At 33.4% G+C, this 21805-nt stretch overlaps 1 protein-coding gene across 1 annotated transcript; it reads right to left on the bottom strand.

The window, feature by feature from the left end:
* Positions 1-5717: 5717 nt before the first annotated feature.
* On the bottom strand, positions 5718-21047 carry LOC133202877 (solute carrier family 23 member 1-like). The gene is made up of 11 exons (XM_061338749.1): positions 20622-21047; positions 18624-18781; positions 17792-17904; positions 15424-15500; positions 12164-12345; positions 11818-11938; positions 10272-10428; positions 9805-10058; positions 7812-8088; positions 7444-7539; positions 5718-6195 (listed from the first exon to the last, which is right to left on the bottom strand). Exons 1-11 carry the CDS (start codon positions 21045-21047, stop codon positions 5999-6001), a joined length of 2058 nt encoding a protein of 685 aa, XP_061194733.1. The 3' UTR covers positions 5718-5998.
* Between the last annotated feature and the right edge of the window lie 758 nt (positions 21048-21805).

Below are 21805 nucleotides of genomic sequence, written 5' to 3'. Positions count from 1 at the left end.
TTCCGTAGACAACGAGAAGAATTTTGGATTAGAAAACTAGGGACGGCCTTTCCCTATGGATGCAATGACAATGTCGATAGTGTTGGGAATCTTTCCAGTCCACAGTGTAACAAAGTCAATGTGATGGGACTTTTCAACCATACACAGAGACGTAAACGTAGTCATGGGCATCGGTCTTACAATAAACCTTTAATACACGATGTCTCTTTTGATTCGTTACTACCTTATGTAAATCAACAGTTAGGTCTTCATCACATTCGCACCAAAATTTACTCTGTCCCTTTGAAACTTTTGAATAGTCTACTTGAAAAGGTCAAAGAAAGTCCTTTTTTTTTGATTCCTCGACACCAAAATACAGACTCGGATCTGTGATTATGGATATCATAGGCTTTTTAAACCGCTACGTTTTAAGGAGGAAAATGCAGCTAAAACAACCCGTTTTCTATTTAAACTTCAACATGCCAACAAAGGAATTGACGCAGTTAATATAAGTAATATTCTTAATCACATAAGGGTCCAGTCTTGTATTCCACCATATTTCAAGTTGAAGACTACACCTTGTATTACCTACAAATATACATTGACTATTGCTTCCAAACTTTTTAATTACAAGAAAACTTTACAGGGCCTGGATATCGAATATCTGAAACATAATCCTCCTTCGTGTTCATGTTCTTCTTCACCCTATAACTATAGTCCTGCTGGACACGTTATTAATGCTGATGTAAATATAGTTGATAATGAGGACCTTAGATCACTAATTTTAAAAGGTCCTAAATATAAGGAACCCCAATCCTTTAACTGGCGACGTAATTTCATACATATTATGGATTCTGTAGAGGATTACGCCAGACGTTGAGTCAGACAAGAAAAAGAACACCTTGACACTTTGTCAGAATGGATTAAATGTATCAGATGTATGTTAAAATCTCGCATTAAGCGATTGAGGGGCAGTATGAAAACCATCTATCCTTCTGTATTAAATAATTCAGAAGTGAAAAAAGAATTAGATAGATCACAAGATCAGTACGTACTGGTCCCTGCTGACAAAGCAAGTAACAACATTGTCTTTGTTTGTAAGGCTCATTACGCAGCAATGTTAAGGCTTCCCGAAGCTTTAAATGCGTTCAAAACATAACACTGCATTGCAAGGTCGATTTTTATTTTTTTGTAAGTTATGTACTTAAGTACGGCCAGTTTATATAGAGAGTTCTCTAGGCTATATATAAACGTATTTGTTACGATATCACATGACCTCTTTGATCACGTGACGGTCATTTCTATTTTTTTTGGAAGTATTTCATATAAATCGCTTCGGCGCAGCTGATTAACACAGTTATAATTAAGTTTTTGTCACATAAATAAACTCGTCGCATCCTTGTGAACCCGAAATGTGCTTGGGAAAAGTTATACTATTACTCTGGTACAAAATATTTCACATAAATTCAACTTACCGACAAATTTGAGGGTATTTTCCACTTAATATCGTCATCTGTATTAAAACAAAGCCATCACACATTTTTCCCAAGCAAGATTCAGTCAGAAGGGAAACTCCTCTTACAGATTACCACAAAAGATCTCAAATAAATCCTCATTAATCACCTGCGCCAGGCTCTTTTATACACATATTATAAATTCTACTTCTATCCACGGGTATAAAAAAGGGTAAATGTAAAACGTATATTTTCGTATATATTTTGAACACGCTGACTTTTAATCAAGAGTGATAAAGCAAAGTTGTCTAAAATATTCGGATATATAAGATTTTTTTAAAAAAGATTAAAATACGTTTATTTTACATTACCTTTCTGACACTTTATATGCAGATTGAAATAAGGTGTAAAGTTTATGACACTCTCCCGATCAAAACAACTCAAGTTTGCAGTGACTTGACGTCATTTTCAATTATGACGTCATACATTTGTAGTTCAGAGAAGTGATGAAGGCACATAGTACACTGCGATATTCTCTGGGAAGCCTTCATGTACCTGCGTATATAAATTGTATTTTAGAGGAACTGGGATTTAATTCTACAAGAGGTAATCCAACTTATACCCATAGCTCCCTTTCTAAGGAGGAAATTCTTCAAAATCATATGTCCTTTTTGAATATTTTTAATATTCCTAACAACCAAAATGAATTTGAATCAAAATATCTATATTGGATTCCGAAACTTCATAAAAATCCTTACAAAGATATATAGCGGGTTCCAGTAAATGTTCTGCTAAGCCTCTTTCTTTACTTCTCACTAAGATATTAACAGTAGTGAAGGAGAAACTTCAAGAGTATTGTGCAACAATATATTCGAGAAGTGGTGTAAATCAGATGTGGATACTAAAATATTCTAAGGAACTTTTGGAACATTTGAAATCACAAAATTTTACCAAAATCAACAACATTAAAACTTACGGCTTTTCAACTTTATGCACAACCATTCCCATTCCCACGATAAATTAAAGTCCAGGCTTTTTGATATCATTGACAGCTAATTTTTCAATAAAAATGGAACTCGTAAATTTACTTACCTTGTCACTGGTCATTTACAAAATTATTTTGTTAAAGCACTCTGATTGTACACACAAGTACTCTGAAGTTGACATTAAAAAGATGCTCGAGTTTCTATGTGGTTTTTGGAAACCAGGTCTTCCAACAATCTTTTGGAATTCCCATGGGTACCAATTGCCCCCCGTTATTAGCAGACCTATTTTTGTATTCATATGAAGCAGAATTTGTTCAAAATCTTTTACGTGAAAAGAAGAAAACGCTTGCTGTGGCCTTCAACTCGACATTTAGATATATCGACGACGTATTGTCAATTAACAATGGTTATTTCCATTCTTATGTCGCACGATATATCCCGGTGAGCTTGAGATAAAAGATACCACAGAGTCTGACACATCTGTTTCTTATTTGGATATTTTATTAGAAAAAGACTTTAATGGTAATCTAACAACAAAGCTTTATGATAAACGTGTGACTTTCACTTCTGGTGCCAGACGCTTGACAAAGGAATGGTCACTACCTATGTTTACGTCTTGGATTTGACGCGGCGAGGCGAACGAGAATCGAACCGATCACGAATCGAACGCCCTACCACTAGGCTAACGTGACCGGTTCAAGAAAAGAAGAGAACGACTTAATATTTCAGAGTGAACTCGAAATAAAAGACACTACGAAATACGCCACGTCAATTTCATATTTGGGTGTTTAGCTGGACATTTATGAGGTAATACCAAACTATTAACTAAATTGTAAAACAAAATGGGCTGACTGAAGATTTTCCATTGTCAACTTTCTACATTTAGGAAGTAAAAAAAATTCTGTTATTACCTACATATGTCTTTTAGCTGATTCGGTATGCATGTGCATATTCTGTGTAAAATCAGATTTTTGGACAGAGACAGATTATTGACTGATAAAATAATACAGGACTTTCACAATCTCTTATAAGCCATTTCGCAAATGATCGTAATAATAACCTGCTTTGCAAGAACACCCTATAGTTGGGTCGAATTTTGACTATCATAATTCATAATAATTGTTTAGCAATTTTTTTCCTAATAATATTGATTATTGAATACTCCATTTACCTGATCAATATGCAACGGGCTCATGGAGTGCGTGACCAACCGACAGGAGATGCATACTCATCCTAGGCATTTGATCCAACCTTTGATGTTTCTAGGGGTCGGTGAATTTGCCCTGTTCTCGACTTGTATTAGTTATAGGATTTATTAGATTGACCACTGTTTGTTATTTTCATGTTTTTTTATGTATCATGCAAGTGCACTTAAGCAATGCTTAATGGGCCCTTTTCAGTGCCGTATTACTTTAGAATATATTGCCAAATTGTTCTCTCTTGGTAATAGTTAAACACAAGTGGATATTTCTAGTTAAAATCACGTTAAAACATCACATAAATCAGCACGGATTTGAAACAAATGAAGATTTTTAAATGCCTATAGATACCCCAAATCCGGAAAAGTCGTACCGAACCTATTTGAGTTTCGTCTATTTAAATCTAGGGGAGGAGACATTTAAATCGGACACTTGAACAATCTGATGGTGGATCATTGACGGGCGTGTTTGCCGAATGATACTTCTTGCGCTATTTTACCCGAGAAAAAAAATCGAATGAAGTTGTATAGATGCCTGTAGCCATAGTGATCAAACTAAGAAATTTGCACGCTTGCATTTGAAATAATACAATAAGTATTAACATTAGTTCCTTTAAATTTTAAAATGAAAAAAGTGTATTTAAGTGACTTTCAATACCTGTAGCATTGTCTTGCATGAATGTTAAAAATGTTTGACGCATTTATGTATGATGACATTTTAACGACACTTAACTCTCCTAACCCTCCCAAATACATACAAATTTCTCTATGCGGCACGACTTCGATATAATGATACAAAACGTGCATGGCTATCTTTTACAGTGAGCACCTTTGAGGAATGTTTACATGGGTAGAACTCACGTGACTACCGGTATTTTAAATAATTTATTCCACGGGTGGGTTCAACATAGCTCATACAGATAAATAGCTTTCGCTTGCTATAGGAAAAACATTGAACTTTTCATACATTTTTAATATTTTAAGTACAAGCCTAATCTTGTACAAATTTCCTACTCTCACACAAGTTTCATAAATGTATAATGCGCTTTTTGTCATTCGCACAAGTTTGTACAACGTTAGGCTGACAGTAAACAAAAGCTTTGAAATGAATGACCTTCCTCGATTTACTATAGAAAATCACGAATGTCGGCTGACCCCTACCACATTGTATGGCTTTGCTCTTTGTATATTCATGAATTTCAGCGATAAAATTTGTTGAATCTTATGGTTTAGATATCAAATAATGATCTGAGATGAAAAATTATGCTTAATTTGATTCTTCATTTTTTCACATTTTATCGGGGCCCTTAAGTGCACTCGATAGGAACCGTCACGGTAGCTCAATCGGTAGAGTGCTCGCTCCGTGATCGGAAGGTCGTGTGTTCGAATCACGGCTAAAGTCGATAAAATATAGGTAAAAACTGTTCCTTCGCCAAGTGCTCGGCACTTTGGAGTGAAAGCTGCGGGTCTTTCGGATGAGACCTAATAAACTGGATGAGACCTTATAAACCGAGGCCCGGTGTCACAGTAGTCGTTGGCACGATAAAGAATCCTCACTGCTCAATGGCCCTGATAGCTGAGTAAAGGTCAAAATTTGAAGCCCTTCACCGGTATATGGTGACGTCTCTATATGAGTGAAAAATTCTCGAACGGGACATAAAACAACACACAATCAATCTATCAATCAATCAAATTTCTATAGGTATGTCTAAATATTAATCTCTTCGTTTTGTAAACAGTCGTACATACAGAGTGCAAATTCCTTCATAAGCGTATGAAGTTTTCCAAAGGTCATTGGTCATTACGTGGCTTATTCAATGACGCAATATTATCTCTAGATGTAATGATACTATAAATGTACTCTGATCTGTGCATTTCAAGTGGGTCGTGTAAATAATACCATACACAAAACAATGATTGCTTCAACCTTCATTGAATCAAATTTGATTAAAATATTATACAAGCATTTCTTTGCACATTTTTGTATAAGCTAATTTCATTTATATTAATCTGAATTTGAAGTTAAATATGTCTGCGGCGAAGAACATTAGTGGTTTTAGTGTTGTGGATGTGTATGCAATTATCAACATTATTCCTGAATGAATTTTGGTTTTTTTATTATATTTATCACAATAAATTTGCAAGATAAAACAAGATGAGTTTGTGAAACACTAATGCCCCCATATGGCAGCACAAGTCCAAGTTTAAAGTTTTTCAAAAGTAGGTTAAACTCAAAGGTCAAGGTAAAAATGTTGATACCCAAAGAAAGGTCTGGTCTGGTAGCGAGAAATTTCAAATGCATATACATGTATATGAAATTGATATAAATAAAGTCTTATATATTAATTAAAACCCTTTTAAAAAGTCTAAGACACCTTATTTCAATTAGACTTTTTAGAATTCTTTGGGCTATAAGTTGGTAAAAACGGAATGTAGGATGTGATCCGATATTTCCTCAGAAATTTCGATAGAGCTGGTATATCATACACCTCTCGCCCCTCCTCTAGATTATTGCTTTGTTCCTCATCTTCCTGGTCAGCTGCTTGCCATACAGTCATTCCTCGTTCTTTTAGCGTTCCTATCATCAGTACGAAATTGCAAAAAAAATATATATAGCAATATTTTGACAAATAAAAAACAAATACAAAATCACTCACATTTAAAAATCCAGTGTACAATGTTTTCTAGATCAATATTATATTTCTTCAGCAAATAGAAAATAAAGTTCTCTGAACATGTAATTTAACCAGCAAGAAAAATTAAATACAGCTCAAAGATAACTAGATTTTTTTCCAAACAAACACAAATACTACAAAAGTATAATGAATAGAGCATTAATTTACTCAAATATTTTAAAATTGCTCAAGCTTGAATTAAATGCATCGATTTTGCCTCTTATTCAATGGGAATAAGCATCTACATGATTCTATTTTATCTATCGCAAAAACCAACACATGGCGGATAATCATTAACATTATCCATCTCTTTACATACTTTGACGAAAAGTTGATCTGGATGGTAAAGAACGCGACTGATAGCAACAGACATTATAAAATATTTCAGAAATATCTGCATATTTAGGTTTAAAAACAAACCAGATTTAAAATACTATTCTAGTTTTATATGTTCCGTGCTGGACCAATAATGATGTATGGATGTCTATGATGAGTGGATAAGATAACACAAACTGCGTATCAAACAAAAAAGGGAATACTTTGAGAATATTGGGCGCACATTTGTATGATATCCATGACGTCGAAGATTTTGTAAAATTGCATGATTCCATGATAAGTCGGAAATAATAACTCAAAATTGATATCAATTTACAATATTTTGAAATTAAATTTTGATGACCCCTAAGGTAAAGATTATATTTTTTCTGCACAACAATTCCTCTTAATTTTTGAACAATCCTCATATGTATACATGTATAATGCAGGAAGCTACTGCAGAGACCCTTATATGTCCCTCCATATAACTCACTTGGTTTGTTTGTTTGTTTGTTGTTTAACGTCCCTCTCGAGAATTTTTCACTAATATGGAGACGCCACCAATTGACGGTGGAGATATGCAAATTTCGGCACTCAGGGCCATTGAGCAGTGAGGGATCTTTTTCGTGTCAGCAACTACTGCGACACGGGGACCTCGGTTTATACGGTCTCATCCGAAGGACCGGTCTCCACGTCCCACAGTGGGATTCGAACCCGAGACTCTATAGTAGACGTTCTTACCACTGCGCCGCGCAGGGGTGACTAACTCATTTGGTATAGTATTGTCCAAATTGAGAGCTCTTTCTGTAATCACTTGGAGATTTTTATCTACTCACCTGGTACAGTGTTGTCTAAAATGACTGCAATAAGAAATCCAGCGAAATTAGGATTCCTTGTTAGCATTCTGAGTAAGTTGTCAGCATCCGGATTACCTAAGAATGTGTTGTAAATAATATTGTTATATGTTAACCAGTTTTTCTAGAATAATTATTACACAGGAATGTAATTTACTTCAATATTAGTGTAAGTCTCTAGCAGGATAATACTGTATTTTTTTTTTAAACGGGATTCATTAAAAAATGTGCTAATATAGTATAAATACCAAAATATGAAGTAACATTTGTTTGACGATGGTGTCCTAATAAGTCAATGTTTTGAATGTTGAGAATGCTTCATTTAGTGCACTATAGCAGTTTGATTTTACCTGTATTGAAGACTTCATCGCCTTTTAATTTTGACCAATATGGTATGATAAGTCCCCACAGTATGGAGATTCCAATGATTGCTAGATTTCTTGTAGAATTCATATCGATATACTGAAGGTTGCCAAAAACCAGACCAATAAAAAATCCGAACCCTACTACCTGCAGTCCGCCAACCACGGGGTATGGAATGGTGACAAGGACGCTGGTTGCTTTCCCAAGTAAAGCAAGAATAACCAACATAACACCCAGTAGCTGGAAAACATTCCTGCTTGCAACCTGCAAATGATTTAAATCCTAAAATAAAAGTTGTTCTCTCGGTTTCCATTTAAAACATTCTGGGTATTCTATGTCCACTTAAACTTAAAGCAGTTCCTTAAGTTTCTTTCCCCACAGCATTGAAGTTTTCAATTTCATTTAAGTTAAAACTCAGATAAATGTGGAAATTCATGAAAAATAATGATTTTCAAGTTTGTCAAAGTTGTTGCCGTTGGTAAAGAGGTTCAATCCCTAGTTTTTGTGCAATGAGTGAGGAGCTATATTTCGTAGTGGAAGGTTGTTAGAAGAAAAAGATCAATTGTTCTCTTACGAAGTATTTAAAGCACTGTTAAGTTTGCTTTCCTATTTTCCCAAGCAGGCTGCACACAGAGTTATTTTGTGTAGTTAAATGTTTAATACTGGTCCTGAAATAATTATTAAATTAACTCTTATGAATATTATCATCATATTGTGACTAAGCAAATATATTCTGAAAGTCCAGGAAAAAAAAAATACAGCAAATTTAAACTTATAGTTAACTCTTTTTTTTTTTAGCAATATCTAAAAAAAAAAAAAAATACGTCATAGCTCCCCACTTTTGATTTTCTTTTCTGAATATATAAGTAACTTTGATCATTCTGTTTAAATTTGACAAAAGTTTAAGACTTCAAAATAAATCTCTAGCTTGTTAAATTTTTAATGCCAGAAAAATGACTTTGTGAGTGCAGAGAGGTCAAATAATTGATTATGTGAAGTAATTTGGAATTTTTCTTTGTCACAATATTTAATGTGTCTTTTCAAGATAGAATAAGAGTATATTTGGTCCCATGATTTATTTGGATAAAAAAATGGAGAAAAAACTTCGAAGAAGTGATTTATGTTTCAGACACATTTTCAGTGCAAAAAAAGGTCATATTAAATTAACCATTGCGACAAAAGAAGCGTGTTGACCCCCATTTCGTTTTGATTTTTTTTATTAAGCTACGTGTGTGGATACTAAGAATATACTTGACAAAAATGCTTAAGACTTTCGATAGCAGGATCCAACCTCCTTAAGACAGACGCATTATAATAACCATCTTATTTTTCCTTATTTAATTTTGGACATCTTGTACTCAAAGGATATATACTTTGTACAATTTTTTAATAAATTATATAATATAATAATCGTATAGATATATGATTTTTTTCATTGCGAGAAATTATGTTGGTGGTTTCACAAAAATGTTCGTGTAACAATGTTTCAATGAATTATATTCACTGTTTCAAAGTGAATACATAAATCTCTGATTATTAAAATATAATAATCATGCTGCTTTTTTTGTTAAAATGTTTGACTCTAGAAAATGAAGCAAGAAATTTAGAATTAAATAAAATATGAAATCATAATTCTAGTAGGACAAACACAACATGATGTTTAGAATTTTATCAAATTCTCTAAAGACAATGAGAAGACAGACAAACGGCGCAAAACCAGCACAAAAATACTGGACAAGTCGAGCTAAAAGCATTAAAACAGTAATGCGAAAGATCTTTGCTTTTACCATTCTCCCGAAAGTATCCGTTTAATATCTTTTTGTAAGTTTCCTTGCTTAGGGATAGTATAAGGATTTTCGCGTCTTGCAAATGTTTATACATCCCCTAAAGTAGTTATCGTATTGCGTGCTATTTAATTCACATGAGCTATAATTAGAATTTGTTTCAGAAATGATGATTTGGTAAATAGAAGATGCAAACCTTTGTTAAAGCGATAATTCCAATATTTCCACCAAAAGTAGTTGTCGCGTGCGATGCTCCCCAAAGTCCCGCCATCATGCTCATGAAGCCCTCCGTCAAAATCCCCCTGTTCATAGCATGAACTGGCGGAGAGGGAACACGTGCCACTCTGGCTACCGCATAATAATCGGCGATAGAATCGATTATCGATGTAATTGTAGCTGTGATGAAAGCTGCAAACACACTTACATCGAAACCTGGTGTACCATGCATTCCTTTATGAGAAAAAAAAAGACGAATCAAATTTAAAATCTAATTTTTTTGCCTGAGTAAATGAAACAGAAAAGGAGACAAAGATAATGCGTGAGAAAAAGGTGAGACTATAGAAGGTTTTGTGGTAAACTGATTGAGTAAAAGCGGGTGATGTAAAAGTAATCTTTTGAAAATGATGAACAATATGAATTCAATTGTAGAACAAGGTTTTGTACCTGGATACGGGAATACAAGCCATGGTGTTTTCCCAATAACTGCCGTTCTGGAGTCCGTTCTAGCATAAAACTCGGGACTTTTTGGATCGTCGCTAAACACACCAACTTTCGTAAGAATAGCAGAAATTGCCCATCCTACACCTCCGGCAATCAATACCTTTGGAAAAGATAAAGCAACGTCTTCGGGTTTTATTTTATCACAAGCGGAATTAACGCTGCCAGTTACAACGTTAACAATATTTATATATTGCATGTTATAGGTTACATTTTCATTTAAATCATTAATAATATATGATAATATTTGTGATTTATATTCAAAATGTTTCATTCATATTCGAAAACTTTTACATGTATTAAGAATGGTAATCTTGTAAATCGTTTTGTAAATCTTGAGATTTATGTTTTCAAAATATGCATATTTCAATATGCAAAAACTTGTCAATCATATTCGATAATCTTATGATTTTTTTTTTTTGTGGTAATAATCTTGTGATTTATATGTGAAAAAAAAAAACATTTCTAAGGGAAATCCTGTTATTTATATCCAAATTTTTGTAAACTATGCACGAAATCTTTTGATTTATATACGCAATTAATCTTTTAATTCATTTGTTATATGATTTGTTTCTGGCTAATACATCTATGACACAATTCGGTATTTTTACAGGTAATGGTTATCGCATTTAAATCACAAGAATATCGAATATGAATCACACATTTTTGAATACAAATAACGATATTTAGAATATGAATAACTGTTTCAAATATAAAACATAAGATTTCGCTTATTAGTCATTAGATTATCGAATATGAATCACAATTTTTTTTTTCATATAAATAACAAGACTTTTTCGAATAAAAAAAAAATCACAAGGTTTTAGTATCATTTTTACGATTTTGTATATAAATCGCAGGTTTTAAAAAAAAAGACACGAAGTATTTGCCTGACATTGCAATCTGTTTACAGGCGACTTAATTTATCCATAATTTTCATCAAATGACCTCAATATACATGTCTTGTTGCATCAAATGAGACAGTGCTTTTGGGTCAAAAAGACGTTTGTATAATTTTCTATTTGTGCGGAATCACAATCTCTATTCAATCCGCGAGATGGAAATTACGCGGATTTCTCCCATTGCCATTGTATGTCTTCAATGCATTTTATCAGTACGTGGTGACTTTCCCTGGAAAATGTAACCGCGTACTTAGCGTTTATAAATCCAATGCAGAAAAAAAGAACGTCTACAATATATCAAATATTTTTTTTCCTCGTCATCAGACTATCATGACATGAAAAGAATAAATTAGAAAAAAAGAAATTAATCTTTGTTTTAGTTTTTTTTTATAAAGCTATTAAAAGTGTGGTGGAAAAATCAGTAGACAAAGAAATAGGAAATATCTGGGGTATAATGAATAATGAGTAGACAAAGAAATAGGAAATATCTGGGGTATAATGAATAATGAGTAGACAAAGAAATAGGAAATATCTGGGGTATAATGAATCAAATGAACAATGTTTTGAAAAATTTAAGATTATATTTCTACCGAAAACACTTGATGCAGTGGATATCTGAAGATGTGGAATCCTTTGTCCCTTGACCACAGCGGAATTGGCAGGTTATATCGATCCAGATACATGGATAGTAGAATCGCAATACTGGTGGTGCTATAAAATGAATTGTATTACATAATAAAGACAATATAAAATTTATTGATATTTTTCAGTTTTTTTCGACAAGAAGAATAAGAAATAGATTATTTGATCTACAAAATAACTGTATGTTAAATATTTTAACATAACAATAAATATTTGCAGTCATGTTTAATATAAATGCTCACAGAAAGAATACGCCCCCGTGAGTCACGGTTTGATATAAATACATGAACTTACAGAAGCGATACGCCCCAGTGAGTACTGCAGAACCTGTACACCACTGTAAATACGTTGATACCTATGAGGAGAATGGTAGGAATGACTGTGATTGGTCCAATAAATCTCAGCACAAACCCTACAGTCCCAGTCAATCCCACAAGCATATGAAGAAATCCAGCAAGAATTAAAGCCCCGGACATCTAAGGTAAAAAAAGTTTAAAAACTGCTGCAGTTGACGCTTAGCTTTGATTTATAGAGATTAATCACAGTTTCATTATAAAAGTTCTTAACTATTATAAAAGATTAAATTATTTTTGAAAGAATCTTTAGTGATATTAGCGAAAGTAAAGTTTTCACAATTAAACGACGTTTTAATATATAGACGATGTTTTTTTTAAATTAACAAAAGGTAATACTTTCATTCATCTATCGATTTAATAAATCCCAGTGAACTCGATTTAAAAGACACCAAAGTCTGCCACATCTGTTTCATATTGAGATGTTCTGCTGACTGTAGACGTCCGTGTGTAGAAGTTCCAACTCCCCGTCGATTCTCATTCGGAAGTCACTTGGAATTACTTGGAAGTATTTGGAAGCATTTGGAATTCCAAGTACTTCCAAGTCATTCGGAAGAATTTTATTTGGAAGAATCTGAATTTAATTTGGAATCTATTTGGAACCATTTGGAAGTGCAGAGATGAAACTTAGTCTATATGTTATCAGGTGATCGGGTTCGAGGTCTTGTCTCGGGCTCGACCTCGTGGATTTTGAAATCAGGCGGTTCAAACCTAAACAGTGTTGCATCATGATTGCATTAAAAGAGGATTGATCTTCTATTAAGTATATGTAGTGCAATGGAGATAATTAACATCTTTTAAGTTCATGACTCGGCGGTATCTAAATCTTCATTTTATGTCGAACTTCTCTTTGAAAAACAGTTAGACCGTATCGGATTGATCATTGCTGAAACTGTGAAAAGTGTCCTTTTTTTGGAATTATTTATTCGTCATGTCAGTGCATGTTTTCATGATAATACAACGTGTTCGACTTTTATTACTTCCGTAAATACATGAAGCCAGGAAATACCTAATTTACTTTATTTGGATTTGAATTTTGCAAAAATATCGCAGAATATTTAATTTAAAAACAGTTTTACAGGAGAATCTTTAACCAGAAAGGTTTGTCTTTTTCAAATGCAATGAATATTTAACATTAAATGATGCCAAAAGAATAGTGTTTTGTATGATATATATTATCAAATCGCTGGTTGTTTGTTATCTGAACAACATGTTTAAATATAAGCCAATGAAATCTTGTTTTTATTTGTTGAATCACATTTGTAATAGTCATTCGGAAGTCATTTGAAAGTAACTTGGAAGTTATTTGAAAATTTCTAGAAAAATCTGAGTTTTAGTCATTCGGAAACAACTTGGATGTAACTTGGAAGTCATTTGGAACCATTCGGAAATTTGTTCCAATACTCCGAATGGTGGTTTGGAAATTACAAATGAAGAATTCCAAGTGATTAACTTGGAAATTCCAAATGCAACTTGGAACTTCCACACACGGGAGCTGAGTGAGTGAGTGAATGGCAAGATAACATCTTATCTTTATAACAAACGGGATGCATTTGGCTTATACTTTTCCATCAGTTTCCTTATTTATATAGTAATATTCCACTATCACCTGCATATGGTGTATATGGTCATTTTATGCAAGAGCGTGTTCTGAGTGCAAACAAGTTTTTAAACCAAGGCAGGCTGCTGACAAATGAGTTGATGTAACAATGCTTTCCTCAATTTCTTTTTAACAGGATTAAGAGCATGTTGTTTATGTGACCAATACAGAGGGCTTACGGCAGGTGTGAACGGTTGACAGGTGAAACTTATTCCTATTCGGCACCTAATCCCTCCTCTGGTGTTTCGAGGTTTCCTTGTTTTTGCACAGTTCACGACCTGTATTATCAACAGGGTTATGAGCATGTTTTACATACAAACAATGTCTAAAACGAGGCAAATAAGTTGATGATACAAGAATATTAACAGTCTCGTTTAAAGTCAAAGTTTCGGAAATTCTACGGTCGATACAATGACCTTGTTAGCAAATACAATCCATCAATAAGTCGAATACTGACTGACGTTTTCATACAAAATTGTTGTGCCTTTATTTTCACACTGAATTGTCAATGTATTTTTCCGTTTATCGTTGACAAGGTGCACAAGGAGGTTGTAACCGGTCGACAGGAGATGCTTAGTCCAACCTCTGATGTTTTTAGGGGTCCACGTTTGCTCTACATCTATTTGTATTGTTTCAATGGACTTTTGAACTTGATAACTGTTCGTTATCTTCATATTGCATTTATGAGATTGACCACTCTTCGATATCGATCTTTCTCCTTTTTCATTTAAGTCTATTCAAATTTAAACATTGCTGGAAAAAACAAGCGCGCAAAAAGTTTATTTGCTCTTGGCTCAACACAAAAGATAAAAAAATCAAGATTCTTCAGTTTGAAATTATGAAGAATGATTGAAGAATGATAAGGGGAATTATCATGATTAGAATATCCTCTCAAAGGCTCAAGATGGTAACTAGTGTATATATATTAGAAAAAAATCCAAGGGCATGTGTAAAAAGTTGTCGAGAAGAAAATATGACAACACAACAATTTTTCTGTATGTATACATACATATTCTGCAATTTTCTTTTATCTAATAAAATTATCAGTCTTTTTCTTTTCATGCCTCTCTGTGGACCCTTATGTTTGTTTGTTTGTTTGTATATTGTTTTACGTCTCTCTCGAGAATTTTTCACTCATATGGAGACGCCACCACTTGCCGGTGGAGAGCTGCAAATTTTGTCCTATACTCGGCACTTACGGTCATTGAGCATTGAGGGATCTTTTTCGTGCCAGCACCTACTGCGACACGGGACCTCGGTTTATACGGTCTCAACCGAAGGACCGGTCTCCACGTCCCACAGTGGGATTCGAACCCGCGACGTAAGGATCAACTCCTTACTCCGCGACTCTAGAGCAGACGCTCTAACCACTGCGCCACGCGGGCGACGTGGACCCTTATGGCAATATGCTATTGTTTATTGTTATTAGGAATTCATTTTGCAACTAAGATTGATACTGATCTATTGGGTCTTAAGAATAAATCGAAAACGGGATGCCAAAAAAAAAAATTAAAAAAAAAAAGAAAAGAAAGAACGACGAAAAACGAACAAGCCTTCATCAGAGGAGATTACTTCTGATAATTAGAGAAAATATATCATACTTTTAAAAACTTTGGAACTACAACGGCTTGGAAATATGTTATATTCTCTTCTCCGTAATCACCAACAGTACTGTTACCTGCAATTATTTGGTAAATGAAGCAATGACCATAATATTTGATATACTAGGGTTGTCCAGAAAGCTAGTGGACAATGGCTTGAATTCAAAAATTATGATCTTTGTTTTAAATTCAAATTACACCATAACATATTTTTCAAATATAACATCATACTGTATATACATTCTAGCTAAAATTTCTGAAGTGACAATACAATTGACAAATGCATAAAAAAGTTTCAGAATTTTTATTAGCAGAACAATACAACTTGGTTGTTTTGACGTCGTCAGTGTGACGTCATATATATTATGTTACCGGTCTGTCCAATGTAGTTTTCCCCGCATGAAGTACAAGTCATACAGTATATTAAATTTTTAGATTTGCATGGCATATTCGCATTTACGGTAAATTTTTTACCACATTTAAAAGTAAACGTCTCTCCTGTTTTTAAATAAGGACAGGTTCCACATGTCCTTATTTAAAAACAGGAGAGACGTTTACTTTTAAATGTGGTACTTCATGCAGGGAAAACTACATTGGACAGACCGGTAACAAACTAGCTGACCGTGTAAGAGTCCATAAACAACAAATACGAAACCCTTCTGTCAGGAATACGCCATGCAGTGAACATTTTGATTCATGTGCGAATGGAAACTTTTTAATATTTCCATTTTATGAAGTTCTAGAAAATAATGAACAATTACGGAGAGCCAAGGAAGATTACTTTAAAATTATTTAAACCTAAACTAAATGTAAATTGAACATTATAGCTTAAAATTAGCAGTCTATTTCATCACAATATAATTTAATTCTGGTTGTAACGCTGTATTTGATTGGATAAAAAATTTACTTTATATCGTATAAAATGGGTTGCCTACGTCACAATGACTTGCGTCAAAAACATATCGATCCGCCTGAAGTTACATTCAAATTTTGTACAAATTGAAGTCATTTTTTAAGGACAATCATCTTTTTTTCTTACACCAAATGAATGAAAATTAAATTATAAGGAATGAATTTAATAGCTACCCAATTTATACGGTATAAACTGAGTTGGAACAGTTTACGCTTTTTTATAAACCGCTTCGCGGTTTATAAAGCGTAAACTGACCCAACCCAGTTTATACCGTATAAAATGGGTAGCTATTAAATTCATTCCTTACATATGTTCAATTCTATACTTTTGGCGCCCTAATGACATTTACCTGCGCCAATATATAATGCTGCCTTTATGACGTCACAATAACGACGTCATAACAACCAAGTTGTATTGTTTTTATAAACTTTGTTACACTCTGAAGAGCCTCACGGCGAAAGCGCCTAGTGTAATAATTAAATGTGAACTTGTTTGTTTATCTTGGATTTAATTTTAATTTATAACCTACCTATATCGTGGACTTTTACTACAATTTCAATATATATATATATATATATATATATATATATATATATATATATATATATATATATATATATATATATATATATATATATATATATATATATATGAAGTCCCTGTTTAAGATATTATCATAAATGCAACTTTACGTCGGACTGGGTCGTGTGGCATGTGCATGAACTCTTACTGATGATGATTGTAAAATATTGTGTACATGTATATTGTGTATTGTTTTGATTTTTAAGAATTTTCTCAATTATGGTCTATATTAATATATTATAATATAATATATTAATATATTATCATACAAACTTGGCAGTGTAGCAAAGAAAAAATAATCATTTTTTTTCACTAACATGTGAAAAAAAAAATGTAAATCCCTATCTGTGATGGTATAATGAAACTAGCTTAATGTCAGACTCCGTGTGGTTTGTAAAGACAAAGTGTTTACACCGAAAACGTTCGTAAAGTACTGTATATTGTTTTTAAATTTTTTTTTTTATATTTACAAAATCAAGATCTGTATTAAAATTTTATTTATCGTATCATTTGGCAGTGCAGTCATTATAAAGAAATTCAAAGCCCTCGTAAATACCCTATATCAGGAATGATTAATTTACTAGGTAATATCTATGTACCTAGAAAAAAGTCATTACTGTATACAGGGAAATTTTCGCCCCCGTTTTATTTTCGCCGCTTTCGCCCTACCCTTATTTTGGCGAATTTAAAACGGTATAATTTCTTAAACAAAACTATGACTAGGCGAATTTAAAACGGGGTAAAATTGTTTGCAAGTGTGAAAAGGCAAAAATAACACGGGGCGAAAATAACCCTGTATACAGTATTTTCTTGGATTGCACATTCCCATACATTTACAGAATTTAATGAAACTGATTTAATATAATAATATACCCATTGTCCGGTTATAAAATGACCCTCGGTCTGGGCATGCGTACTGAGGGAGATCCAGAACTGCAAGCAGCGGAAGTATATACATAGCGATAGGACCTTGGTAAACAGGAAGTCTAAAAAAAAATAATCACCGAAAAAATTCTACACTGATGAACGAGATAAAGAAGAGATAGTTGCAGAAAGAGAGGGAAAAGGCTTCTGCGTAGAGTTGCGATTAGAATTTTGTCAAATGGAAATACATGTATATGTATCATATGAGGTCATAATTTGCACATAGATCATTTCATCTTTCAAATACCCGGTATATGACACTTTGTTGGCATGTTTTTTTTTACCACATAGAATCTGTAGTTTTTACAATATCATATACATTATGCACACGTACATCATAAAATGTTGTGTTTGCGTAAACATGGGAAATTATACGTGGTTAATTTACTAAATATGTGAGAAGAAATCTTTCTGTGGTAAAAACCTCCCTAATACTTGCACAACTTTATATGTTTTATCTAACCTCTTACAGCACATCAGTCTAGTATTGCAGAACTAGGGTTCCTTCTACTGATTAATTAAAGATAAGTCAAATTTGTGCTTCCATTTTATGTGCGTAATTTAAAAAGTAATTTCATTCATAAAGCCAATCTCTGTCATAAGCGTTTGTCACATTGGCCTTGTCCGTACATAACACAGAGTTAATAACCACATGCACTGGCACATGATTTTTAATTGGCATCTTAATTATATAAACGAATGTATAAAACTCCAGGAAAAATCTACGTAAAAGAGTAGATATTGTTTAAACCTAATGGGACTCTGTCGTACTTATATTTACCGGAATCCAATGCTATTTTGTAGAAATGTGCATATTCCAGACATAAGGAGACTCATAGACATGAGCTGGACTTTGAATTCCTCCTCGTCTCGCGCGCACATCACCTCTGACACCAACATGGTGACTTTGACACTTGATGGTAAAACAACTAAGCATTGCTGAAAAATGAAATAATATGATAAGAATCGATTGAATGCAAAGAGTATAACATACGCCATCAGAAGATAAATTCAATGAGAGAGAGGCGTTGCAAGCAACTTGATACCTTTAAAAATTGCTTACGAAAAATCAGTTAAAAAATAGTTAATGTTACTTCTGACAAAAATTTATCAAAAGTTTATTTTACTTTACACAATATTAGTGGAATTTTGTATTCAATATTGCTTTATCATTTCTACCCTCCACCCCCACCTTCCCCTTATGAATCACGTTTTAAGTGATTAAAATGAAAAAAAATGTTAAGGCCGTAACCAAGCCCCCCCCCCCTTCCCCCCCAAAATAAATCTTATTTAACATCACACTGGTCTTCAATGTTTGCTTCATATAATAATTGTCGCAGAGATGTAAATTTAGATTTGTAATAGTTATCGTTTGGCAATATTATTCATTAAATTATTATTTTTTCAATAATCATATGTCAGTTTTAAATTGTTTTAATATTCCAAACAATCAAATTGAATTTGAATAACCATACCTATACTGGATTTCTAAATTTCAATAAAAAATCCTTCCAAACAAAGATACAAAGCGGGTTCCAGTTAATATTCTACCAAGCCTCTTTCTTTAATTCTTACTAAAGCGACTAGAAAATTCAGTGAGGAGAAACTGCAGGAGTACTGTACAACAATATATTTGAGAAGTGGTGTAAATCAGACGTGGATACTTAAAAACTCCAAGGAACTTTTAAAACATTTGAAGTCGCAAAATTTTACCAAAATCAATAACATCAAAACTTAAGACTTCTCAACACTTTATACAACCATTCCCCACGACAAATTAAAGTCCAGGAACTTTAGATTTAAATTTACTTACCTTGTCATTGGTCATTTGCAAAATCATTTTGTTAAAAAGCATTCTGATTGTACACACAAGTACTCTGAAGTTGATATTAAAAAGATGCTTGGAATTTCCATTGGTACCAATTACGCCCCCTTGTTAGTAGACCTATTTTTGTCTTCATATGAAGCAGAATTTATGCAAAACCTTCTACATGAGAAGAAAAAAACACTTGCTATGGCCTTCAACTCGATATTTAGATATATTGACGACGTATTATCAATTTACAATAGTTACTTCCATTCATATGTCGACTTGATATATCCCAGTGAGCTTGAAATAAAAGATTCCACAGAGTCTGACACATCTGTTTCATATTTGGATATTTTACTAGAAAAAACTTTAATGGTAACCTAACAACAAAGCTTTATGATAAACGTGATGACTTCAATTTTTCAATCGTCAACTTACCTTACTTATATATCAATAAAACCTTTATTACCTTGCATATGGGTTTTTTGTCTCCCAGTTGATTCGATACGCAAGAGCATGTTCTGCGTATGAACAATTTCTAAAACGAGGCAAGCTATTGACAAACAAGTTGATGAAACAAGAATATCAACAGTCTTTTTTTAAAGTCATCATTTTGCAAGTTTTATGGTCGGTACAATGACCTTGTCAGCAAATAAAATCTATTATTAAGTCGAATGCTGACTGACGTTTTTCATACTTATTGTTTAAACATTATTTTCACACTGAATTGTAAACGGATTTTTCCGTTTTCCCGATCATGACAAGGAATAGATGTGACCGGTCGACAGGGGATGCTCACTCCTCCATGGCACCTGATCCCACCTCGGATGTTTCTAGAGGTCTGCGCATGCTCTGCTCCATATTCGTATTGTTTCAATGGACTTTTGAGCTTAATTATTGTTCGTTTTCTCCATATGTCATTTGTTAAAAAATGTAAGAAAAATAACCCTCTGGGTTTATACTTTTTACCTGGAGTCCAAAGAAAAGAAGAAGGTAAAAAGGAGGTCGTTGACTGACTTTGTAGATCAATCTTTGTCGTTCAACCTTCTTTGAGTCCTCATCTATTCCCTTTGAATAGGATTCTCCATGCTGCATAAGGTCTTTCTCTGATTGCTCTATTTCCACAAAACTGTCGAAATTGCAATTTAAAGTGGATGGCGCCAATACATCATCAGGTATCTTCTCTTTCTGCAGTAGTGTTGCCCTCTCTTCAAAATCATTTTCGTTTACCTGGTTATAAGGAGGTGGTGGAGTGGGAGGTTTTGAGGATGAGGAGGTATCAGAATTCCCTTTATAATCCTTGTGTGAATCTCCAGCATGATTTCCTTCAAAGTCATCACTGCTTTTGTCTGCAGAAGTTTTCTCAGCATTACTTGATACATTATCTTTATCCATGTTTATAGTGTGCTTAATGGCGTTAAGAAAATACTTTTGTATTTATGTATTAGAGATAAGAGGTGTTTATATATTCAGATCATGACTTAAACATTCGCTTTCATGACAGGAATATATTTCTATTAGTTCATATGTGCCAACAATTTTCCGTTTTCACGTTATATGCAACAGTTCCAGACTGCTAAATAGAGCTGCATGTTACAGAATGAATCTAAGATGGAGTTATGTAAAATGTCTAATTTATTCAATTTTGCATTGTGTTCAATAAAACAAAATTATTACTAATCTGGAATACTTTGAGATATTGATGAGACGACGGAAAGAGAAACAAAAAGTGAGATAGGAGTTGCGTTCAAGATCACAGTGGATAATTGTAAGCTTGCAGTAGGTGGTGGTTTCTTAAAAGGAACTTCAACTAACATCAATGTATCAGATTTTAGACTGAAATCTCTCTCTCTCTCTCTTAGAAATGTTGGGCTTAATGAATCTTTTATTTTTCAGAGATGCCAAAAATAACATCAGATAATGTAATTATCGAATCTGATGTGAGTGGTAAATATGGTTGCCATTTTGGATATAGATACTTATAAAACTTTCCCTAGCTGCTACTAATTTGAAAGCACCTCTGCTAGAAATATGAACGAATTAAGTTTTTGTCTACATAGGTTTGTAACGGGTATATAAGAATATCAAAATGTCAACTGACTTCTAAAAGCTTTGCAATAGTCTGTTACTCCATCGTACCAGTTTCTGACGCA

Source organism: Saccostrea echinata, unplaced genomic scaffold, assembly GCF_033153115.1.
Source record: "Saccostrea echinata isolate AGI-Se365-2 ecotype Australia unplaced genomic scaffold, CSIRO_AGI_Sech_v1 ptg000047l, whole genome shotgun sequence".
NCBI lineage: Eukaryota > Metazoa > Mollusca > Bivalvia > Ostreida > Ostreidae > Saccostrea > Saccostrea echinata.
The sequence above is the reverse complement of the archived record's forward strand: the minus strand, read 5'-3'. Positions and strand labels throughout refer to the sequence as shown.

Coding starts and splice junctions, on each gene's coding strand:
- LOC133202877 (XM_061338749.1), bottom strand. CDS start 21,047: ATGGATAAAGATAATGTATCAAGTAATGCTGAGAAAACTTCTGCAGAC. Junction 17,905..18,623: donor CAAAATAGCATTGGATTCCG/GTAAATATAAGT, acceptor ATTTTTTTTTAG/ACTTCCTGTTTACCAAGGTC. Junction 12,346..15,423: donor TAGTTCCAAAGTTTTTAAAA/GTATGATATATT, acceptor TTTTTACCTTAG/ATGTCCGGGGCTTTAATTCT.